This window comes from Eptesicus fuscus, chromosome 10, assembly GCF_027574615.1.
Source record: "Eptesicus fuscus isolate TK198812 chromosome 10, DD_ASM_mEF_20220401, whole genome shotgun sequence".
NCBI lineage: Eukaryota > Metazoa > Chordata > Mammalia > Chiroptera > Vespertilionidae > Eptesicus > Eptesicus fuscus.
In genome coordinates, this window is record NC_072482.1 from 51,076,178 (window position 1) to 51,103,137 (window position 26,960).

At 37.2% G+C, this 26,960-nt stretch overlaps 1 protein-coding gene across 1 annotated transcript; it reads left to right on the top strand.

Annotated features, from left to right (window-relative positions):
- The first annotated feature begins 17,765 nt into the window (after positions 1-17,765).
- Positions 17,766-18,845, top strand: FUT9 (fucosyltransferase 9). Its single transcript, XM_054722544.1, has one exon. It carries the CDS (start codon positions 17,766-17,768, stop codon positions 18,843-18,845), a length of 1,080 nt encoding a protein of 359 aa, XP_054578519.1.
- Positions 18,846-26,960: the final 8,115 nt, after the last annotated feature.

Here is a 26,960-nt window from a genome sequence, read left to right on the forward strand (position 1 = left end):
CTTTATATTATTCTTTATTTTAGTCAGTGTGTGCTTAATTTCTAGTTGGTCCTTTTTCACATCCTTGAGGGTCTCACTAAATTTTTCAGAGGTTTCTAGAAGATTATTGAGTAACCTTATAACCGTGGTTTTGAACTCTATATCCAGTAGTTTGCTTTCCTCCATTTCTGTCATTTGTGACCTGTTTCTTTGTCTCCACATTTTGGCTGCTTCCCTGTGTTGATAGAGTGGCTTTGTGTGCTCGATTTCCTATAGGGCCCAGTGGCTCAGCCTCCCCAGTTACCTGAGGTGGACACTCTTGGTGCACCCCTTTGTGGGTTGTGTGCACAGTCTTGTTGTAGTTAAGCCTTGATTGTTGTTGGTATCACTGGGAGGAATTGACATCCAGGCCAGTTTGCTGTGAGGATCAGTTGTGTCTATGATGGGAGAACTTCTGTGCTGGAGACACTCTTATGGAGCAAGACTTGCTTCAGTGGGGCTTTGGCGCTCCCTGAGTCTGCCCCCTGAGTGTGTCTCTTATGGATCTGAAGAGCTGTAATCTGGATGGTCTCACTCTGACCACTGGGTACACTGGCTCTTGGATCTCCAAGGAGGTGCAAAGTCAGCCACTGCCTGAGGCCACCCAGCAGGAGCTACAGAGAGAGCTGCAGATTCCTCCTCTTTGTTTGGGGTTTGGAGGTGTCCAGATGTGGCCCAGCTGTGACGCAATGCAAGCTGCTATGGAGCCTTTGGCCTTCTTTTGGAATTTCTGGGGCTCTCTGCTGTAGTTTATTAGGTAATTTTAGATTGCAAAAGGCCAGGCTATTCATATGCAAAAGCCTCTGTGAACAGCTTGGGTGTGGTTGTAAATTAGGAGGGGCGGGGTCTCAAGGGATCACCAGGGTGGAGCAAACAGCAATGGCTTACTGTCAGCCCTGCCCCAAAGAGGCTCTCTGGTCTGTGTCCTGCGCTACCGTGCAGGAACAATGATCACTGCAAGCACCTCTGAGAGAAAGCCACCCTCATATTCTGGCCCAATGCTAGACAGTCCAGTTTCTCCCCATATGAGTCTGGGTCCCCCGAGTCTCACCCAGAACTGGAGTTCAGAGCAGTTGGGAGCTTGTGTCTCCCTCCCAATTAAAAAAGACAACAGCTTACTCAGTTGCCAGTTGCCAGCCCCTTTCCAGGTGCATGCCTCCGTACCTCCACACTTCACTTCCGCACCTCCACACCTCCTCCGAGTCTCAGTGTGCTTTTCTCTTTCCTTCTAGTTGTAGAATTTCCACTCAGCCAGCCTTCCCATGGTTCTGTATGATATCCGTTTTGTCTTTTAGTTGTAGTTTTGAAGTGGCTGTGTGAGGCAGCAAGTTCAGGTGTTTACCTATGCTGCCATCTTGGTTTCTCCTGGAAACAATTCTTGATAGTCAGGCTGTTTGCTTACACTGTGGAGGTAAGGGACCTCCCTTTTTTTTAATCCTTCCCCGAGGATATTGATTTTAGAGAGAGAGAGAGCAAGGGAGAGAGAAACATGGATCAGTTGCCTCCTGTACATGCCCTGACCGGGGATTTGGTTGTTCCAGACAACGCTCCAACCAACTGAGCCATCCGGCTGGGCAGGACCTACCATTTTTAAAGGGATTAAGAGTGTCAGACTGAAGACCAAAATTTGACATTCACCTACACTGCCATTTTGCTCAGCTCCCATTGCTGGTGACTTTTAAGGCTGCAGGGCTCGGGACACAGTGACAGTGTCATGAAGAAAAAGGAGAAAGTGAAAGGATGTGTACCAGGATGGTCAAGACAAGCTACTGGGCTGATTCAATATCTCAGCAAGGCTTTTCTGTTTTCAATTTCTTTTTTAATTTGAGTTATTTTAACCCTAATCCACTTGATAAATTACATTTAGACTTTCTTCATTTTGAATTCTTAGTATCACAGCTATACTTCCCTATGTCATGAGGAGAAGAGATATTGTACTATGGAAAAAGTCTTGGACCAGAGGCCAAAATACATGATTTGAAGTTCCTGTTGTTTCTACTGTATCACTAAATATGTGGTATTAGTAGTAATTTAACTTTACATATTAATTTCGTAATTATATCAAGCTATAAAATGAGACTGTCCGATTACATGATCACAAAGATACCTTGCAGCTAAAATTCGTCTTAATTATTTTCCATTATCATCAATGCAAATGCTAAAAATCTCTTTATCTTTAGTCTATGTAAGACTTGCAAATATTTCCATTGTCAACCACCTGACAATCATTAATTAAAGAAACTCTAACTCCAGGCTTTGAATAATGTCATTATTTTTAGAAATAATTACTAATGAATCTTAATTTCTCATTTGATTTACTATTTAACAGAAATATAAATGGAAGGAATATGAATTACAATATGTAAGTGTTCCCTAGCCCTATAGATATGCTAATTATTTAATATACTAAACATGGTTAAAAAGCATCAATCTCCCTTCTCATCACTGAATGAGAGTCGGCTTTTGAACTTAATCTATGTTTGTTTCACATAGGCACCTACTGTTAGGAATTCATAAAATCATGGAGTGAAAAAAATACCATATTTCTTTTCCTTAAGATCTCATTTATGTTTGGATTTCACAGAACTGTCATCTATAAACAAACAAATAAATAAAAATTTCTTTGCACTTTCCCTAGCTTTGGGATTCTGAAGGATCTGAGTCTTACTTCATACCACAAGAAGCAGAAACCCCACTCTCTCAAAGCATTGACCTTACTGTTTGGAAATTTCCAAGTATTTGGAATTTGGGCATTGTCATGCCATCCTATGTAATAAAGAGGGAGTATGCTAATTGACCCTCACGCTGTTGCAAAGATGGCAGCGCCCACAGCCATAAAGGAGGGAATATGCGAATTGACTGCCCCTCCCTCAAAGATGGCAGTGCCCACAGCCGATAAGGAGGGAATATACTAATTGACTGCCCCGTCCTCAAAGATGGCGATGCCCACAGCCACAAGATGGCAGCGCTCAGACCCCTCAGCCCTGCCAGAGTGGCAGGCGGGCTCCTGCCTCCAGAGTCCCCCAGTCCCCTCAGCCCCCCAGCCTCCCAGGGCCGGCCCAAGGTGCAGGCAAGCCTTGGATGGAAGCTTCCCAGCTGTCCAGGGCCACCTGAGGCTCAGGTAACCAGGGCTGGCCAAGGCTTGCACTGCCAGCGGTGGCAGCAGCAGAGGTGTGATGGGGCGTCGCCTTCCTCTGATTGCCAGGTCGCCTCCCACCCCTAAGGGCTCCCTGACTGTGAGAGGGGGCAGGCCAGGCTGAGGGAACCCCCCCTCTAGTGCATGAATTTTCATGCACCGGACCTCTAGTATTATATATGAAGATAGAAAATGTGTCTCTCTCCACTCCATACAAAGAAAGAAAGAAAGAAAGAAAGAAAGAAAGAAAGAAAGAAAGAAAGAAAGAAAGAAAGAAAGACCATATAAAATCAGAATGTTTGCTTGAACTTTCATTCATTCATTTACTTTTTCACCTACTCAATTAGTAGGTATTTATGCCTCCCATGTACCAGAAACTATCCTAGGTAGCTAGAATAGAAAGTCAAAATAAATTTGGTTAATGCCTCTATGAAGCTTGGGGTATAATAGGGGAGAAATACAGGCAAATTCACTATGGCCTCATTATAATGCAAGTATATCAGAAAGATGCACAGCAGCTAGAGGAGCACAAAGGAGGACGGCTTTTTGAATATAAAATCTTTTAAAGCATATATTATTCTGCAGGATTTATACCTTACTTTACCACTTTTTTTTTTTTTTATGAGTTCGTTAAGGAAGCTTAATTGTATTTGTGGGAATGCCCATTTATAAAACTCTGCCACATAAACAAAGGAACTTAAAAATATTCAATGAGCATTTGTTATATGCAAAGCTTTATATCAGCTAGTTTGCCAACTGTAAGGAAAAATGGAATTTCAGTACACAGGCACAATGGAAATTAAAATTAAAATGAGTGAAAATCACTTACTCCAAAAGAGAACACCTGAAAAAATATGTTTTCAGAAATTGAAGGTCACAGAGGGGCAAAGCACATCAGAGAAAATGAGTTTCTTAATCTCATGGAGCCAGATTTGCCTAATGAGCATATAGCTTATGACAAAATAATTGTCCAGTAATTACTCTAAAAGATGGAACAAAATCAAAATTAAAATGGAGCAAATTGCCTTTTGCATTGTGGCCAATGACAAGCAGTGACACATCCATGCTGTAAAATACCACTTACTTTTTGACTGATGATGGCTCAGTGGTTAAGTGAAAAGGTTACTCCATGTAAAATCTCCTACAACCCTGTCCCTCAAAGGCAGTACAAAGTTTATTATTGTTACTGCTATGTGTGGAAATTTTATAATCAGTAATAAAAAAATATATGTCTTAAGTCATATACATGAGTGTGTAGCAAATATTACAGTTCACAATTACTGAGTGCTTGCTATGTGCCAGGACCTGTTCTGGTTAATTCACATGTATCAATTCATTTTACATGCACAAATCTAACATGTAGCTATTTTTTTTAAATGTATATATAAATAACTGACTAAATGTAGTAATGGATTAGATGTCAGGTTAAGGGAGTGAGAGGCATAAACAATGATTTTCAATGAGAGGCTTACACAGGTATATGGGTGATATGGCCACTGGTATTTGCAGAGATAGGGAAAACAGGAGTCATGTTTGGGCGGGTGAAGATTCTTTAACAACAGATTTGGGAACTATGATTATGTTTAAATTCTAATGGAAAAACAACAATTATAAACACAGAAATTGAACATTTAAGAAAAATCAGGATTAATAAGTGGAATGAGGTTACTTTACTTATTTAGATTCCAGAATTATGAGGAGGGAGCAGTCTTCGTTGGGAAGACAGTTGTCTTTTCCACTGTGGTGGGAGAGGAAGAAACAAGTGTGTTCTCTTTTAATCTAGTCTTTTTAAAAATATATATATATTTTTAAATTGATTTCAGAGAAGAAGGAAGAGGGAGAGAGATAGAAACATCAATGATGAGAGAGAATCATTGACGGGCTGCATCCTGCACGCCCCCTACTGGGGATCGAGCTTGCAATCCAGGCATGTGACCTAATCAGGAATTGAACCGTGACCCCCTGAGGTCGACACTTAACCACTGAGGCACACTGGCCCGGCAAATATAGTCTCTTTTGACAGCCTCCATTTTCTCTGTATGCCAAGTGTGGCATTTTCTTTTGAGCATTCAACTACTCGGTAAACTAAATATTCAAAAAAGTACTTATTACTTTTTTGGGTCATTAAGGCTAGGGAGAAAGATGCCAATGGGGCCAGTTTAATTGTATAATACAACGGAAGTTCTCCCCTCCATGGGTTGATGCATTTGTATCTCTAAGATTGAGGGTTTCTCACTAGTGAATTCTTCACTTCTCAATGCCTCTTTTTCACCTTTCCTCTAATATCATCTTCTGTTAATTATGCTAATCAGTTCATGTTCAGATTATTCAGATGCAAGTTGATTAAACTTGCTTCTTTCCTACAATCTTTAGCCACACTTTTCATCATATTGTCTCTATTGAGTCTTTGTGGCTCATACTTTCTATGTTAGTTCTTACTGGCCTATTCTCTGATTGTAGATTTAATTGAAGTTTCAGAATCTCCTCGTTAACTACAGTGATGTGTTTTTATTTAATCCTCATAAAGCTGATGCTAATTAGTATCACATGAGTTCAAAAGATGATCAGCCTGCAAAATTTGGTGTGATTCAGAAACTGTTGTCATGGCAATGCCCCATCTAATACAGTGTTTACCTCCTTGGATAGACATTCTTTCTTCTATTCCTTCAACCTTCTTCTTAGTACCTGTTAATGTCATTTGGTATGCATGATGTTATTCTGTTTCTGTTTTCATAACTGTAAGAGCAGGAATTTTATGTTGAGGAAAAGGTTGAAGGAAAGAGCCAAGGAAGGTAGAGCAGTTCGTTTCCTATGGATTCACAGTCTTGTCCTGCAAACAGGACTAAAGCTACCACGGTCAGCGGTTAGAGGACCAGAAATTAAGGGAAATGTTCTAGGAGAGATGTATTATCTCTGCACAGTCAAAGCTACTGGAGACAGAAAGATTGGTTCACACAGCCAATTTTCCACTGAAATGTGAACCCAAAAATCTCTGGCACCCTGCGGTTAGAGGTCAGGGAAAGCTGGATTTAGTATTCAAGGCCCACACGCTCGATGGGTAGGACCAGAGATGAAGCTGCATCAAGTGGTTCTCAGACTTGTGGTAGCCAAAGGATGAGGGACAAACAGAGTGGATGGCGACTGCTGCTGCCAGACAGGTGAAACTCCCGTCCCCTTTTATGGACACAACTGAGGGACACCTGGAAGAAAAGTTTCCAGACCCATGGAGATCAAACTATTTTAATATGTTCATTAAAAGCATAGGACTTTATGTAGTGGTCTGGTGAGATCCAGGGAATTTGCCATATAAAAGTTATAGAGAAGGAATTTTTTATTCTGTTTTAAGTAACAGAATAAAAACTTGTAAATTCTTTAGAAATGTTAACTGATGACATTATGTGAACACACTCTAAGATATAACTGAAATTTTAATTAAATTAATCATTTTCTCTACCTTTATTGTTTTGGGGCAACTAGGCCCATTGAAGTAGGTTAATTTTTTAAAATATATTTTTATTGATTTCAGAGAGGAAGGAAAAGAGAGAGAGAGAGAGAGAAACATCAATGGTGAGAGAGAATCATTGGTTGGCTGCCTCCTGCACGACCCTGGGGGTTAAGCCTGCAACCCAGGTATGTGCCCTGACCAGGAATTGAACTGTGACCTCCTGGTTCATAGGTAGATGCTCAACCACTGAGCAACACCACCCTAGTGAGGTATGTTAAATTTTAAAGCTGATGCAGCAAAGCGTCATATAAGGAATTCATCTGAAACAGTGTGGCTATGTGAAACAGTTATCACAGAGGCCTTGATTCAGCATTGCAAATGTGTCAATAATCTTTGATACTTCTTGATTTGCATTATAGATACCCCAATAATAAAACAAAGCTAGACTTCTTCTCATTCATAACTCCATAGTCTCTTGAGGACAGGAAGAGAATTATCTAAAACTTCTAGTATTCTGGATCCATCGTTCCTAGCTACTGGTGTCCAGAATAAGAGTAGGGAGGGAGTATTGGTGAATCCAGTTTGTTCTAATGAACAACGACTCCAGAGTAATAGAGTTACAAAATAAATTTTCATTCTTAAAATTATTTGCAATTGTAAGCTGGAATCTATATTTTTAAAATGTATTTTTAAAGCAACACCTTTTGGGGTCATGTCCACATCTTAATTGACCACTTACTATGTGACGTGGGACAAATAGATGCACATCAATTTCCTCATTTGTAAAAATGTATGTAATTGTAATATATATTTTAACTCGTCATTATGGGTTCTAAAAGAGTTGATATGTGTTGAGTGCATACAACCATGTTTGGCACATAGAAAGTGATACATACTTATTTGGTAAATAAATGAACAAAAAAAGAATTTTTTTTTCCTGAAGATCAAGTGATAAAATATACATAAAAGTCTTAACCTGGTGCTTATTGAGCAAATGCTCAATAATTGTTAGCTACAGGGTCACTAAAAAGCATTTGTTTATTGCAATGATATGCCAAGCCTGACTGGACACTTAGAGATTAAATCCTGAGGAAGACTACCCAAGGTCTCCCATATGAGCCTAGTTACAGTCAAACAGAGGCAACACTATTAATCAAACAATCACTCAAATATATGTGAACTTGCTAGTGTGGTAAGTGCTATGCAAAAATGACACATGGTGCAATGAGACATGTACTTGGGGTCTTTGAGTTAGTGGGGGAGGAGTGATGGGAGGTTGTCAGGAATCCCTTGATAAACAACTGTCAGTGGATCGGAGATCTGAAAAGTGAAAAGGAGCAAATCAACATAGAGAGGAGGGGAACTGTTCCAGGGAACAGAGAAGGAAGAGCTGATACAGTGGCCATGGAAGAGGTGATGCAGGCAATGCAACAGGGAACTTGCCATGCACTCAGGCTGGGGACAGGGCTGTTTAAGCCACAACAAGACATAAGCAATTGGAATTCATTGAAGGGCCTTGAACAGAAGCATAAGGTGTGATCTGTGATTTGAAAAGATCACTCTACTGCAGGGATTCTCAAAATGTAGTGCAGGTCAGAATCACTTGAAGAACTCTTTAAACTGATTGCCTCATCCCAGAGCTTCTGGTTCCACTTATCTGGAGTTGGTTGGGAGAACTTGCATTCATAACAAGATTTCCATGTTGATGCTGAAGCTGATGCTGTAGGTCTGAGGACCACACTTTGAGAACCACTGGTCTACTGCACTGTGAAGGAATTGAAAGCATCAAAAATGAATGTCAGATGGACCACTTAAAAAGCACTGTCAGCAGTCTATACAAAAGATAGATGTTTGACCCAGGGAAATGGAGAAAAGTCAACTAATCTAAGGAATATTTAGGAGGCAAACTTGCAAGGATTTGGTGCTGGGTCAGGTGTAGATTTGAAGGACAGGGACAAATCAAGGAGAATCTATAGGTTAATTGCTCTGTTTTGTATATGAAGGGATGGAAGTCTTATCTTCAGAGTGAGGAATTCATCTATATATATAAAAGCCTAAGTGACCTACCAACCAAACGACTGGTCGACGCATACTGACCACCAGAGGGAAGACGCTCAATGCAGGAGCTGCCCCCTGGTGGTCAGTGTGCTCCCACAGTGGGAGCACTGCTCAGCTGACTGACCAGCACCAGACACCAGGCCCACTGCTGGTGAGCACAGCTGCAGTGGTGCAAGCCTCTCCCGCCTCCATGGCAGCGTGCAGGTGCAGTAGGGCCCGGATGAGCGGGAGCAGTATGGTGCCCAGCTGCCTGCCACTTTGTGCACTACTACATCCCTTGGGGGATGTCAGACTGATGGTTTCAATCCCCTTGGGCCAGGCCTCTGTGATAGCTCTGTTCCAGGTATCCACACTGTTTCAGATGGATTCCTTATATGCTGCTTTGCTGCATCAGCTTTAAAATTTAACGTACCTCGCTCGCTCAGGTGGTCTGGCTCAGTGGTTGAGCATCCAGCTATGAACCAGGAGGTCACAGTTCAATTCCTGGTCAGGGCACATGCCTGGGTTGCAGGCTCAACCCCCAGTGTCATGCAGGAGGCAGCCAATCAATGATTCTCTCTCGTCATTAATGTTTCTCTCCCTCTATCTACTAGAGGCCCGGTGCATGGATTCGTGCACTGGTGGGGTCCCTTGGCCTGACCTGCGGGGATTGAGCTGAAACTGACAGTCCGACAATCCCCCATGGGTCCTGGATTGCAAGAGGGTGCAGGCCAGGCAGAGGGACCCCACCAGTGCATGAATCCATGCACCAGGCCTCTAGTAGTAGCATATCAGGCCAAAATGAGAGGCCATTTTTAAAAAGGCTTTCATTGACTTTCCCTACCTAGCTGCTATGGGCTAAAATGTGGCAATAATCATAGAAAGCACCGGTGCTGAAAGCCAAATGGCGAAAGAGTGTTAGCCTCCAGGCAAGCCAGAAAGCCTGTTCTGGGGAAATGCCAAAAACAGCAGCCCGGGCTCTGTTTGTGGTATTCTCTAGGGGCAGGCAGCACACAGGCCAAGTTACTCCTGGGCTCAGCGTCAGGTCTGATTGTTCCAGCCTCAGCTGAGGCCCACAAACAGAGCTTCTAATTTAAATAAAGACAGCAGTTAAGACTTAGTGATCAGGAGCAGAGAGTGAACAGATAAAAGATCAACCTAAAAAAAGGTTAATCCCTAAATTGAAAAGGAAATTTCAAAGACCGTGAAAATCAAAGTGCCCGAGATGGAGAAGTTCACAGGGCAGGGAAACTGCCGCTGGCGGCTCGCCCGCCACAGGACACAAATGTCTGAGACAAAAATGAAAAAGCGGGGGGGGGGGGGGGGGGGGCAGGGAACAGAGAGATGTTTTTGAAAATTTCTAAGAACTATCCTTAAAGATGAAAACACTGCAGAAATAAGTCAGGGGATTCTAGTCTGTGCCAGAGTATGTTCTGAGGAATAATGAGGAAAACGCGTGGTGACAGACCCTCATTGTTGGTGCAGCTTCTCCAGTGTTTGGAGGAAGTAAAGCAGAGGCTTCCCTCTTAAATCCAGAGGTCTTTAGAGAGGTTCACAAACACACATTTGATAGCATCCCAGAGATCAACCAGTGTCTTCTTGCCAAAGAGTGAACATCTCTCCCAAAGGCAGGCGACATTTGGCTCAGGATCCAATGGGAGAACTGCGGGAACTCAGAGCAGGAAGGCCCAGGAGAAAGGTTCCATGGAATGTGAGGTGTCAAGGGAACCTTTGAGAGGGAAGCAATGAATATATACAATTTTGAAGTACTTTGAGACCAAGTATATTTTGGTAGTACACAATGTATAAGGGTTATAGTTTTATTCTTGTAAAGGATCGTAACATAAACATTGTAGGGAGAAGTAAAAATAATAACAAGACAAACACCCCCCTCCCAAATAAAGAAAGCAGAATCCCATACTGATATCATGATACTAAACACTATAATGACGACATGGGAACAAATTGGTCTCTGAGTCTGCCTAATTAGAGTACTAGCTGTTCAGTTAGACACCACCTACCACCCAATATGTAAACTCTGGATGGAGGCCATGACTTAACATAAAGTGAAGAGAGTTGTTTGCTGTTTTGAGAGTTTATATATAGTTTATTTTTAATCCAAATACTCATGGGTGTATTTTGAAATATTCAATTATACATTTCACATCCTACAGAAAGTGAAACAAGTGGGGAGTTTCGGGGTTTTTATTAACATTATTATTATTTTGCTTAATTAAGGATTTTTATGTGTTTGTTTCAAGCACTAAAAACAACTATAACTAATGTAAACAAAACAGAAGTAATTGAAAGCCTCATGGAATAGCTCTTGGAACTGAAGAAATACCTGAAAAACCAATACCTGAAGGCAGATCCTGGGGAGCTCCTTGGACCCAAGTAGCAGAGTTCACTAAATTGCCTTCTCAGGGAACCCCACTGTGATTAATTAGGTCCAACTTTTCCCCCTTGTAGCTCTTCAATTCCAAATTCAAAGTCCCAGAGAGAGAGTTTGAATGACCTGGCTCCCTGCTCAGCACTGCTTAGGAAAGGGGGAGACAGCATGCTCTGCAGTCCCAGAGATTGCACGAAGGAGAGGAGAGGTCGTGTTCCAGTAGGAAACTGGGGTGCTATTATCAGAAAGAGACAGTAATTGCCAGGCAGTAAAAATCAGCAAATATCTGCTATAGAATCCTTTAAGTACAATTTGCTTATAGAGTAACCTTTTACAAAAAGACTGATTCCATGAACAACTGAGAGACGCTGATCCTTATATTCATCAGAACTTTGTATTACATATTTTATCCAGAGATTATTGATAATGAGTTATGTTTTGAATGTAGAAGTGATTGTGCGCTGTTAGAAGTGGTAATAATTTGCATAGAAATCAAAAGGGATCTATTATTTCAAGAGAGTTTCAGCTGAGAGCTCTGATTCTTGTCCAATTAGCAGGGAATAATAACATAATCACAAACACAGAATGCATTCTGTGTGGCACTCTCAGAAGCACTTCACAAATTTCATTTTATTTAACAGGGGAAAAGCCACAATGTGACTATATGTGGTATTTTTTAACTATTTATAACTTTAGTTCACCTACTAATTTGTCAATGATTCATTTCTGGTCTTTGCGGTTGGTCTGAGTTGATCAAAAGATCCACAAGTGGATCCCAAGTTCTGTTCAAATGGTCTATGATCTTTACAGATTTTTACATGGATAAAACGTCTCACCTTATCAAGGAATAGTTTGATTGTGCACCCACACCACCAGTAAGGAATATATTACCTCACAACGATTGCCAAACACATTGACACAAGAACTCCTAAGAGCAGAGGGAAAATCTCTTCCACCCCCACATGCCTGCTAGTGTGAGACAGACAGGTGGGTTGAAGAAGTAGGTGGTGGGTGCAACCTATAAAGTTCTAAGTGGCAAGTTGCAAGCCCACTGTCCTATTCTAGCTTACAGTTTAAGGCAAGTATTGGATTCTGTTCTACAGTATAGTATACTCTATTTTTAATTAATTTATTTTTATTAATTGATATCTATTGTTGAAAGTATTACAGCTGTCCCCCTTTTTTTACCATTGACCCCCTCCACCCTACACACACCCCCAGGACTTTTACCACACTATTGTCTGTGTGCATGGGCTATGCGTATTTTCTATAAGTTCTTTGGTTAATCTCTCCCTACCCACCCATCCACCCCGCCCCCCACTTTCCATCTGAAATTAATCAATCTGTTCCATGCTTCTGTGTTTCTGGATCTATTTTGTTCATCAGTTTATTTTGTTCAATAGATTCCACATATGAGTGAGATCATGTGATACTTGTCTTTCTCTAACTGACTTATTTCACTTACCATACCAGTAATACTCTCCTCGTCCCTCCATGCTGTCTCAAAGGGTAAGAGATCCTTCTTTGTATAGCTGCATAGTATTCCATGATGTAAATGTACCACAGCTTTTTTATCCACTCATCTACTGATGGTCACTTGGGCTGTTTCCAGATTTTAGCTGTTGTAAATGGTGCTGCTATGAACATAGGGGTGAATATATCCTTTCTGATTGGTGTTTTGAATTTCTTGGGATACATTCCTAGAAGTGGGATTACTGGGTCAAATGGGAGTTCCATTTTTAATTTTTTGATGAAACTCCATGCTGTTTTACACAGTGGCTGCAGCTGTCTGCATTCCCACCAGCAGTATACTAGGGTTCCCTTTTCTCCACATCCTTGCCAACATCTGTCATTTGTTGACTATTAATGATAACCATTCTGACAGGTGTGAGGTGACACCTCATTTAATTTAAAATACACATACTAGTACACACATACAACAACAACGAAAACTTAAAATAGAATGACCATTTCTTGAAGAAGCCCCTGTTCTCCTTGGTTTCACAATTCTCTCCCTAACACCTTTAAGTGTATTTATGGCTTGAGAAGCACAAGTTGAACCCTTTTTTATTACAAACTATCTTCCATTCTTCAATACTCAGTAGAGCAATTGTAAAGTATGACTGAAGGTTGTCTTTTAATGGAAAACTGAATCATATGCATATCAAGTCTTATAAAGTAGTACTTTTACTAAAGATTATGTTATTTTTCATGCTAACATCTTTAAATTACATTTTTCCTAGTATTGGGAACTATTAAAATAATTGAAAAAGGATAATTATATGATTTGCTATTGCAGTTTGCTTTATAGTAAATACATATTTTCTATATATTTACTGCTGTCTCTGGTGAGCTCTATCCTGACACAGCTCCAGGTGCTTTAAAAATAGGTTCTATTGATGAATAGTTGAAGGCATGTTGAGTATCCAACTGAATTATTAGGAATAGGTGAAAAGGTTCCTGTCCAGAGGATGCCAATTTGGCTCCAAGAGGCCCACTATTCCTGACAGTTTCTGTACAAAGCAGGGGTTACTGAGTAACTGTCCCTACTGTTTGGTACTTAACCCTGACAGCAGTTAAAAGGTGAGGGGAGACGGAGTGCAGAGAGTTAAGAAGAACCCCAAGTAATACAAAATGTCCAGGAAGCAGGGAAAACTGAAAGGCACACAGTGGGCGAAACATTGTTTCTGCCTGGTGATTGTTTCTCATTTGGCAAAAAAAAAAAAAGGTGGGGGGGAAGCATGGGAGAGGCCAAACTGGGAGATTTTGCTCATCTAGTGATAGGAATACCTGTATGTCAATTTTAATGGTAATTATTCTGTTGAGAAATACAGTACATGTTAAATGTACCGAGAAACCATTCATTCATACCTGGCTCATTTTGGTTTATCTAGTTACCAAGCATTTTACCTTGCACATAGTTGGGGATTCATCAGTCATTCAGGTAACATACACAGCATTTATTAAGCACCTGCTATTTTCGGGTGATGAAGATACAACAGCGAAGAAACAAAGCCCCTCACGAAGCTTGCATTCTGGTATCTCCAGGATGGTTGCATTCTCTGGCTGCAACCCGATGAATCAGTGATTTAAAGTATGGTTATCAAATGCCCAGACTCTGGAGCCAGATGGCCTGCGTTTGAATGTGCTCTGCCATTTACTAACTGTGTGAACCTGGGCAAGTTTCTTAACCATTCTGGGCCCCAGACTCTTCATCAATAAAACTGGAATATAATAAGGTAACTTATGTGTTCACATATATATGTATATATGTTAATGTATATATATTAATGTAAGTGCTCAGATCAATGTTTGGCACTAATAAGCACCATATAAGTGTCAGGTATTTTTCTTATTTAGGGAAATTGATCTAAATTTAATTCATGGGTAAAGAGTCCTTTATTATAGAGAAAATGGTACAGACCAGGAATGTCAAGACAATAAAACTTGAGGTACTAATGTACCTCGATGGATTATTGGTGTTTGCATTATTTGTTTAAAGAAAGCAAGAGAGAGCATAACTCAATGGTTAAGCTAGTGATATATCTCTGGCCCTCAATTTCCTCAGCTGTGAAGAAGAGATGATAAAAGATTTCCATGATAAAAGCTCTATGAGAATTAAAAGAAATGATGTGTGCAAAGTGCTCAGCACAGGCCTAGCGTAGAGTGAAAATTTATTAAATAGTGGCTGGTGGCTATTAAAGTTTAACCTGATTATTTTAAATTGACATCATCTATTTAGATAGTTTGTGCCATTGTATTTCAACTCAAAAAGGAGTTATGGAAATTTTCCATGAGAGCACTTCTAAAAATCCTTAAACATTGGTACATAGAGAAAAACAACAACAATACTGCAGTGCTTAATCAATTCATGTATACCAAAGGTTAATATTACTCCATTAAAAGGGGATCCTCCTAACAAATTTCCTCAGTCAGTAGATCCCAGTAGTGTCAACTGTAACTAAACTGCCATAAACCTGTCCATGAATTGCATCATGATATATTTTCAATATTCTTTATTGCTACATTTTTGTATTTTTGCATCTGTGTTCATAAGTGAAATACAACTTTTCTTTAGCTTTCCATATCTTCTTTTGTCAACAAGATAAGAATTGGCTTCATATAATGAGTTAAGTTTCTTATTTTTCTGTTTTCTAGAATAATTTTTTAAGTGACAACAGTATTCTCTACTCATTGAATTGTTGATATCACTCCGGCAAAACGATCTAGCTCTCATATTTGTTTTTAGTTAGCATTTATGAATTCCATTTCTTTAACTGTTATTTGTTTAATCATAGTTTCTGATTATAATTGGCATTTTTCTATTTGTGCAGAAACACAACCATTTATTTCATAAGTTTTTCAAATTTATTACCATAAAATTACTTCAAATAGTCAGTTTTAGTTTTTTTATGATAAACCAGTATTATTTACTCTTTTTAGATATTTAATTTTATTTTTCTCTTTTTTATTATTACATTTACCTAAAGCTTACCTTAATATTTTTCCAGTTTTATGAAATTATAATTGACATATAAAATAGTATTAGTTTAAGTCATACAACAAATAACTTAAAATATGTATATATTGTGAAATTATTACCACAATAAGTTTAGTTAACATTCATCATCTCACATAGTTATATGTGATATTAATTCTCTCAAATCTCTGCTCTCAATTTCAATGATTTCTATCCACACCTTAATTCTTTATTTCTTATTTCTTTGTACCATTGTTGAGTACAGCTTGTTGAGTGACCAATTTGTTAATTAATTTCCTGAAAACTGTGCAAATCTATACATATCCTTATAAATACTGTTTTAACTACATATTACAAAACTTGACAAGTAGTACCATCAATGTTATTTGGTTCTAAAGAGTTGAGATTTCCTTCATATTCATTCTGATTTTCTCTGTCACTTGATGGTTAATTAATAGTTCCTGACATATTTAGAATATTCTCTTTTGTTTTCCTTTGTTAATGACTTCATAGGTATGAAGCTAATTCTGACAGTAAGTATCAGTCTCTGATTCCAATAATTCTCTTCTAGTGGTGTGTCTAGGATAAAATATCCAGAATCTTTGGACTCATAAAATCAAGCTTTGCCATATAGAAAAAAATTATAGGTTTTAAGAAAACTATATAACAAAACAGGATTTTTAAAAAATGTTCACATAAATTTAGGTATTTAAATAAGAACAATTTCTCCCTTTTTCTTTAAGTAAACAACTAATGTTTCTACACTAGTTTTTATCAAGATTTTAAAATATTTTAAAGAATTTGAAATTGAAAGACCATATCATTTTGTTAAGAAGAATAATGAGTTTCAGAGACAGTTTTGTAAACATATTTTATCTTTGTGTTTATATTTATAAGGAGCCATCAATGGCAAAGAGGAAAAACCTTGACCATAATGCTATTAAAAAATTAAAAGCCTTGATTTTAACTGCAATCTGCTAAAATTCATAAGATCAATACTGCTCTCCATGAAATTTAATTCTTTCCTTTTGATAATTCATTTATTATTTTTATTGTTGAAAGTATTACAGATGTCCCCTTCCCCCCCCCATTGACCCCTTTCACTCTCCTCCCATAGCCTCCCATGCCTTCCCTGCACTGTTGTCTGTCCATAGGCTGTGCATATATGCATATAAGTTCATTGGTTAATCTCTTCCCCTGCCCCCATTTTCCCTCTGAAATACATCAGTCTGTTGTTTGCTTCAATGTCTCTGGGTCTTTTTTGTTTATCAATTTATTTTGTTCATTAGATTCCACATATAAGCGATATCATGTGATACTTGTCTTTCTCTGACTGGCTTATTTTGCTTAGGCCCCTACAGAATGATATCATTTTAATGCTACGAAAAACTATTTTGAGTGGCCCATACCACATAAGTGGGAATGTTGTTCTAATGCCAATAGGGCATTTGATTATCACATCCTCGTAGATATAGGGTACAGTAAGAAATTATTAAATGCAGACAATAAAAAGGGTAAGAACAAATTTTTTAAGTTAAATAATGAGGGGTTTTTATTTACCCAATTTTTGCATTAGTGCACTTACTAAAAAAAACAAAATAAAAACAAACAAAAACAGATATCAGATTAAGAGTTGCCATTTTCTACAGGATGACTATCCTGTTGCATTTTTAACAGTGAATATAAACTTATACCAAAAAATACAAAAACCTTTTCCTTTTAAAAGTTGTTTTTTTTATTTTTTACTGAATTTCATCTGAACTGCAAAGTTATATTGCAATCTCAAAAAGTACCCTAGCAAATAAATGATTATATCAACTGGGAAATTTTCACAAGTCTGGTCTGGTTTCCAAATATTAACATTTTTAGCCGTAGCTTTCATGATGACAGTCTGTCGTGCAGTGTTCAGCAAGCAAATAAAAATATAGAAGGTAAGGATGACATTGAAAGAATGAACTGTAACTGGCTTGAAGATGGCTGGTACATGTCTACCAAATTCTGACTCGTTTGTAACACTTAGGGGAAACTTCCTTTTAAAAGCAGGTTTTGTGTTTTGTTTTTGTTCGTTTGCTTTTTGCTAAAATGAAAGCTCTATTTCTCTCAGTGGTTTGATAACACTAAAAAGGAAAATTCAGTTGATTCTGCAATTAAATGTATTTTAGGATTTGCAACATGTCTATGTCAAGTTATATTTATGATTAATTCTTCATTCCCTACCCCTACCTACCCCTCTTTCTCTTTCCGTTTCATAGAAAAAATTATGACATCAACATCCAAAGGAATTCTCCGCCCATTTTTAATTGTCTGCTTTATTCTGGGCTTCTTTATGGCATGTCTTCTCATTTACATCAAGCCCACCAACAGCTGGATCTTCAGTCCAATGGAGTCAACCAGCTCAGTGCTGAAAATGAAAAATTTCTTCACCACCAAAACTGATTATTTTAATGAAACTACTATTCTGATTTGGGTGTGGCCGTTTGGGCAGACCTTTGACCTTACCTCCTGCCAAGCAATGTTCAACATCCAAGGATGCCATCTCACAACAGACCGTTCTCTTTACAACAAATCTCACGCGGTTCTGATCCATCACCGAGACATCAGCTGGGATCTGACGAATTTACCTCAGCAGGCTAGGCCACCCTTCCAGAAATGGATTTGGATGAATTTGGAATCACCAACTCACACGCCCCAGAAGAATGGCATTGAGCACCTATTCAATCTCACTCTGACTTACCGCCGCGACTCAGATATCCAAGTGCCTTATGGCGTATTGACGGTGAGCACAAACCCCTTCGTGTTTGAAGTGCCAAGCAAAGAGAAGTTAGTGTGCTGGGTTGTAAGTAACTGGAACCCTGAGCACGCCAGGGTCAAGTATTACAATGAGCTAAGCAAAAGCATTGAAATCCATACCTATGGGCAAGCATTTGGAGAGTATGTGAATAATAAAAATTTGATTCCTACCATATCTACTTGTAAATTTTATCTTTCCTTCGAAAACTCAATCCACAAAGATTACATCACAGAAAAGCTCTACAATGCTCTTCTGGCTGGCTCAGTACCTATTGTTCTGGGGCCATCTAGGGAAAACTATGAAAATTATATTCCAGCAGATTCGTTCATTCATGTGGAAGATTATAACTCCCCAAGTGAGCTAGCAAAGTATCTGAAGGAAGTTGACAAAAACAATAAGTTGTACCTTAGTTACTTTAACTGGAGGAAAGATTTCACAGTAAATCTTCCACGGTTTTGGGAATCACACGCATGCTTGGCTTGTGATCATGTGAAAAGGCATCAAGAATATAAGTCTGTTGGTAATTTAGAGAAATGGTTTTGGCATTAGAGTTTTCCAACATTAGCACACCTGGCAAATTCTTTCGATGAAATATCATAGAAGTTTAAAGAATGAAAAGAGAGATGAGACATTCTGCTTTTCTGTTACAATTTATTTTGATCACTCTCGGGTAATGAATATTTTGATGAAGATTTTTAAGAGTTCAGCATTAGCAATCACTCCATTTGGATTTAAATTATCCTGTATATACCTAATTATGTGCATTGAAAAATAATTTATTCTTCACTATCATTTATAAACATTGTTTTTTCACATTTTTTGTAGTTGTCAGTAATGTAAATTTGTGGTACAATTACTGTTTGTATATTGATCATCTGTTTAATCTATTTGGAAAATGAAAATGCACATCTTAAAACATGAAATATTTTCACTAAATATTACAATCTCTAGTTCCAAGTTTGCATAATATAACAAATGAAAAGTATTTGTAATTGAATTCTAACCTCTCTGACTTCTGAGTTGAACAAAGTGTGTAACTGTCTCTATTTGATCTACTTTTACCTGTTTACCATGTTTGTGAAGGCAGAAATATTCATGTAGTGAAGAAGAAACATAGTGAAGCAGAACTGTTCTATTCAGAATAGTTATTAGATTTCCCATATACTTTCATTAAGCTGATTTGCAAATGCAGCTACTATTCTCATGATCTTAAGTTAAATTATTGAAGTATTTTTAAATATGTATTTTGGGGGATTTTTAGTATCTAGGAAATAATCCTAATAACACTTAAGAAAATCTAAGACAGTTCTCTTTTTCATCCTGATAACACATCATTATAATAAAAATAATTTCTTCAAATAACAAAAGGATATGTATAGATTGCATTACATTTCTAAATGGCACATAGATGTACAATTTTAATAACATACCAATTTAAAATATTCTTCTCTAGCCCCACTATTTTAAAAGTTTATTTTAGCATATAGACAAATAAATAAACATAACATTTGACAAACTTTTGTCCTATCATTTAAAAGAACCTAAATAAAATTAACATCAAGGAGTTAAATATAAGATGTGAAACATAATAAAGTGAGGTTTTATAAGATCTCAATGCATGTTTATTGAATGAATAAATAAATGGCATTGAACATCATAGGAAAACTTTCTCAGTTTCAATGAAGTGACAGTTCTAGCCTAGAGGTACTCACTGGTGGGGATGCTGTACAGTTCTCTTTAGTAATTGTTTATACTATAGCACATGGTAAGGCCCTCGGGACTTTACCAAACCAAAATAAGTTTGTCATTACACTAAGTTTTTGGAGAATTCACGCGTGAACTTATTTGCTGTACAGCATTTCTCCACCCTTAGGTTAAGGGCTAGCTAGATATAAGCATAGAACAGCAGGTGAGAAAAGTTGGGATGCTAAGGATTCTTTAAGAAAAGTAGTTCCCTAAAGAACTTTATTCCATTCATGGCAAAAACTCAAAAGACTTAGAATGTCCTGATGAGATCTGTTTGATTCTATTTGTGACTAATTCTAATAGTCCTATTACATGTGGCATCAGTACTGTACAACTCAAATCCACAATCTTCTACATCAAATTAAAGAGAAACAGTCAAATTTCAATTCAGTAAGAAGGAGGCGCCAACTGTTTCTAATAGGACTGCCATGGGAGGGAACGAGCTCTCTAGAGCACTGGAAGAATTTGAGCAGAGGAAGAGTCCTGTGTTGATGGAGGATTGTTTGATCCTCAGAATAATTTCTTTACCCCTGATTGAATAGGCATGCTGTGTCAGGCAATGCCACAAGCAGGGATAAAGATGAACAAGGAACTATCACTGTCTTGAAGTAGCTTATAATTAAGTGGAGAGATACAGAAAACCTTCCTCAGATTCTCAATGGAGTTTACGTGGATCACTGCTGATTTAATGAAAATAGGAAAGCAAATTTCCCCAACTGTTTCAGAGCTGCAGATTTGTTTACTCCTGTAACCCAATGGAGATTTCCTCCACAGAATCTCTTCTAACCACACTGGCTCAAGAAATAGTGTGTCTGTACGGTTGCCCTCCTAAATAAGGAAAGATTTCTACCCACATTTATTTTGTCATGTTAAAACAGTCATGTTCATTCATTTACATTTACTTTGTTATCTTTTTGACTTATGAAAAGCATAGGAACAGAAAGAGGATTTATTACAAGCAAGTTTAGTAGGTACCTACTTTCTTCAAAAGCTGAAAAATCATGACAAGCCACATTTGCTATGGTAGATGCCCATGATTTTAATAAAATGAGAAACCTGTGCACATTTCCTATATTGTCAACTATGAATTTGGATTCATTCTTAGACTGTGACTATAATCACATGCTGATAATATGACCCAAGCCAAGGCAATAATACTAATTGATTAACTAGAACATCTCTATTTTGAAAACCCATTACCAAGTCTGAGAACAAGTTTTCTGAATTTGAAGTGCCAAAATAAATGAGTCAATTGGACCCTTCAGTTCTGGATCCATTGATCTGTGAGTTTTAGGGCTGGAAGGAATTATAACAATGTTTACAAAGTAATCCCTTTATTCTACTTATGTGTTAACTAGATATAGAGATAATATTTATTCAAGACATATGCATGCACATGCCCAGCAGGTGTGGCTCAGTGGTTGAGCTTCGACCTGTGAGCTAGGAGGTTGTGGTTCTATTCCCAAGGTTGGGACATATGCTCAGGTTGTGGGCTCAATATCCGGGTCCCAGTGTGGGGCATGCAAAAGGCAGCTGATCAATGATTGATTCTTTCTCATCATTGATGTTTCTATCTCTCTCCCTCTCCCTTCAATAAAAATATATTATTTAAAAATGCACACACACACCACAGATAGTGACATAGCCATGGTTAGAATTGAAGAGCCTGTATTTCTTAATCCTATGCTCCTATTCATATTATTTTCACTTTATCATAGAAGTATGTCTCAATTCCTAAAAAATGTGAATGTCTACATGGTATCATTAGGGCCTATAGAATGATACATTCTATGTGCAAGCACTTTGACTTTTGAAAAAGTATAAGTAAATAAAACATTGAACTTGTTAGCATTCTTTCTGGTTTAAATATTTTAGGAGTTGAGCTTCAGCAAAAAGACTTGGGCTGTCATTACATTTTAAGTGAAAGGCAATCCTTAAGATGATGTATGGTCCTCAGCCACTGCTTTGTAAATCCTGCAGACAGCAAAATTCTGTTTAAGGATATCTCATGGTAAATGATATGGATTTGATAAAATTGGCTTGCTGCTGCTGATTGATTATAATAGCAATTATGCCAGGGGATAAATTGTGGACATAAAAAAAAAATCTATCATTTAAAAAATTGTATTTCAAAATATCAAAAATCTATTACCTTCAATGTTATGATTATTTAAATATTAATTATTGTAGGCCTTACTAGTAAAAGCATATATTAATTTTATAGGCCTTATTAGTAAGAATATATAATGAATTCTCTATATTAATATCAGCTTACAATTTTTATATATTTACCAAATAAATCCTGATAGTCCTAGAATGTCCCGAAATGTTTTCTATTGTGAGGGCTTAGAAAGGTCAGAGTATTTGAGGTTTAAAGTGACAGACTATTTAGGAACTATTTGCTGAGCCTTTAAAATCCTGCCTCCAATTGGAAGTTAAATATGGAAAGAATAGAAAACAATATTATTGAAATCTTTTTGCTTAGCCTATTTTCAAATTAGATTCTATGAGTCTTAAGATAATCTACCTAGAAAATGAATTAATATTACTAAAACAAGTTTAGATTCTTACATTATGACTTTGTGCTTAAATATATCTTTGAATTCCCTTGAACACTATATCATTTAGATAAACTTCTTAACAAATTAATTATAATCAGGCTGCTAAATATAATAAACTTCAGAATCTAAAAGATAGGACAGTGCCTAACATAGAGGAGGATCTCAACAAATACTGTTGAAGGGATAAAAACATTGTATTCATGAACAATATTTTTAATGTGATAACAGTTCCAGCTTATTGATGTCAGGTAGAGATGATATTTTACATTTTTCATCAGTCAATGTGCTGCTGGATGCAAAGGAAGGCATTTTTTTGTCCTTCCAGTTTTGCAGCATTCCAAGACCCCAAAAGAAGTAACATTTCAGAAAGGTTATCAAGGATTTGCAACATGTAAACACTCTATTCAAATGTCAACATACCAACTGTTTCTAATAGGAAAGACAATTAGTATTTAAGGCGAATTTAAAGTGCAAGCACTGTGAAGGGCACATTATTTATTACCAGACTCTATACCAGAAAATAGTTTATTTTCTCCCTAACCGCAGTCCTTTGTATTGTAAACATTGGTTAAGACGTTTTTTGGGGTGTGTGTGTGTGTGTGTGTGTGTGTGTTTTCTGTATATCTCTCATCTAGAGATTTTGTAGCATTTTGCAAATGATAAGCTCTACTACTATCCGAAGTGCTCTCCCTCTCAGTAATTCATATTGAATGCATCCATATTCATAAGTGTTATGTAGAGTGTTAACAGAACATAAACGATAGCCTGATATCTAGATATATGAATAATGCGAGGCTGGGTTATTGGTTCAACAGATTGTGATTTTGAGAAAGCCAATGAACCTCTCTGGGCTGCTGTTTTTAAGGTTCCATCTGGCACTACTTCTCTCATTTAAAATCTAAACTAACAAATTCATGTATTTGCAAGTGAAATCTCAATGACCATCTCAAAAATAATTTTAGGAGATAACTACTCCAAGCTGACTTTCCTTGTATTTCTCTGAATAGATATTTAAAGGATGAAACTGATTAGGTAAACTACTATGTGGAAAGAACCTAGTCCAGTGCTTGGACCATAGCAAGTGATCAATTAGCTAATCTTCCTCCTTTAACACCTTCCCCTTATTTCTCTACCTAAGTCCTTTACAATTCACGCACTCACTACTCACTGAGACCTTAATTGTCTGCAGAAAACAAAATGTATATTTGGCATTGTTTTAAACTATTTTGGATTTTTCTCTACCATCCAAATTTTTATTATAATAATCCAAAAAATTTTGTTGATACAAAAATGTCTGGGAGCCAGTAAAGGCAGATAGTCAAACTCCAGATGACAACAAAATAGGGAACATGATTTAAAACTAATTGAATGCATCTAGACAACTTAGTTATTTTTAAACTTGTGATTAATATATTTATTCATTTGACTTAGTTTGAAAATATTTTTTAAAAGAAATTCTCAACATCAGTTGCCTTTTGTTAGTGTTCCAGAAAACCTGGTTCCTAGAATCACCAAAGGTGCTTATACACAATACTGATTTATGGGCCCTGTTCATGTAATTGGAATATCTTCAAGTAATTTTAAAAAATACAAAACATGTTTTAATACATTTCCTAGTATGTTCTTTTTTGTGTGTTTTTTTTTGTTGTTGTTGTTGTTTTCTTGTCCCATGCTATAGTTTATGACCCATCCTATGCCAGCAGTTCTCAAACACCCATATGTCTTTGGGACTTTCTGTATCAGCTGCACAAGAATCATTTGAAAGAGTGTTAATAGTACACAGCTTCTAATTCTCTGAGTCTGAGATCTGAGTTGGAATCTATATTTTAAAAATCTGCCCAGATAGGTCTGATATGCTGTCAGCCTTGAGGTTTGCATCTTAGCTATCAATTAAATGGAAAGTATTCTATTTCTCAAATTGATATCAGCTATGGCCTTTCTTTGTTTCATGTGTACTCTGTCTGAATATGTCACCAAATATTTCCCTACTCAAGAGCCCTAGACATTTCTCTACACGTAATAATTTCATACCCAAGCATGGTACTGATTAATCTCTTGATGTGGATAAGGTTATTTATAGTTTCCAGTTCTTTTGAATCTGAGTGGTGTATATGTAGCAGTACATCTCAAGCTTGGATGAACATCTGAATCAACTAGAGAGGATTTAAAATTGTTGATGCCCAAACCCCAAGTGGTTTGAGATAAGCCCCAGTGATGAGCAGGTGTAAAAGCTCCACAGGTGATCTGAATGTGAGACTGCCTCTGGGAATCACCAGTCTGCATAAAAGACTTGTGTAATTTTTGACCCGGAGAAATTATTAGGAACAGAAAAGGTTATATAACTTGAAAGAATATATCGCATTGTTTTTTTAGGCTTCAACTTTATGTTTGTATTTTATAACAAAAAAGACTAGACTATCCAATTACCAGAATCTTTTACAGCCATAAACTTCTATGCTCTGTGATCTGCTTCTCCTCTGTGTGTGTTTAAGAGACCTCTTTACCATGTCCCAGAGTCTTGGCTTGATGGGTGGAAAAGTAATTTGCAATTGGGATATAGCAACATGACATAGCATCCAGATTTTTTATGACCATAAATTTAGGATTGAATCCAAACTCTGCCACTCATTAACTGTGAGTCAGTTACTTGGCTTCTCTTAGCCTCAGATTTTGCATCTGTAATGTGGAGGTAGCATCTTCTTGATGGTTGTGTGTGTGTGTGTGTGTGTGTGTGTGTGTGTGTGTGTGTGTGTGTATAGATAAAATGACACTTAAGTGACTAGATAACATGTTTAATTAGTATCATTTACTATAATAAAAGTCATTGTGAGGAATCCAAATCTAGTTCCAAAATTTCAGTTCTAAAACTCTGAAATTGTTAAGCAGAGAGCTTATAAGTATCATTGCAAATTTAAATAAGCCAAAGGAATAATCTTCAGGAGAAGAGAAACAAAAATAGTGCAGAAATCTGTGCATTTACATCTTTGTAATTACTAAGTAATTGAAGGGGTGCAGGAGCTGGCAGTGAGTGGTTGTGCATAAACATTACTAAGCAAATACACCATTTCTTAAAATAATTGGAACCCAAACAGACCTAATTTTTCCTCACTGTTACAAACAATCAGTAATCTAAGAGTCAATTTAGGGTATGATCAGTAGTATAGCTCAAGTCACAGAATTCAACAGCAGGAAGATTCTCAGAAATCATTATCTGTTAAAGAAAGAAGTCTAGAAATGTTCAATAGCTTGACTTAATCCATCACTTCAACTGGTCCACTAGTTTAACCCCAGACTAATGAACTATATAAGTTAGAATACATAATCAAGTCTCCATCTACTTTTCCTAAATTTAAAAGAATGCTAAAAGTTACTTTTTAAATGATAGTGTATAAATTCAATAAACAAAAATATATTAGCTTAGTGGTGCAGAAATAAAATAATTCTTAGCCAGACTGTGATTAAGACTATTCTAATTGTTAATTGCATAATAAATAGAATTTTTACATGAATAATCTCAACTATTCATGTGCACAAGTTCTAAACAGTACTGTAATAAAACAAAAAAAAAGCAAGCTTAAAAATATTTTCTATTCATGTGTGCAAAAATCAATGATATTCAAAATAGTATTTTTTAAGTTAGCTCTTACTTTAAAGAATATTAGGAATGTTTATTTCAGATACAACGTTAGAAAACTTCAAAATTTGAATTATTTTTCTGAATACTAGATTGTTGAAAGTAGTTGTACTAGTATAAATATAAAGTATGTTAAATTAGAGTTTGTTGAACTTTCATTGTGAAAAACAAATGAAAGGTTTCTCTGAAAATTTTTAAGAGTGACTTCTACAAAAAGGTATGTTAACTACAGTGATTCTTTAGACACATGGCTGCATTTCATTTTCATTAATGAGGGTGTAGGAGATAGAAAAGCAGGCTCGGCATAAATGGTACCCAAAATAAATGAACAACCTAGTACTACTCATTATGCAAGAAATATGTGCCAGCAATCAGAGCGCATCCCCAGATTTCTGTTTAGCTTCATTAGCTATCTTCAGTCCTTTGGGTGAGACAATCCTGAAGATGTCATCCTCATCTAAGGCAAGATTGCCAGAGCAGAGTTCACTACCATCTAGGGCAGGATATGTGACTCCAGAGACTGTAATTAGATCAGGCCTTTCACATACTGATTTTCTTTTTGAGAGCCCTTGAACAAATCAAGCATATCTGGTTGTCTATGTAAAACTAAGAGCAGTTCACTTTCTTAGAAAACAGATGACCTATCTCAAATATTTTATATATTACTTTAAAATAATGTTTCAAAGGGCAAAGTCTATGACAATTAAAATCAGGAGTTTACTA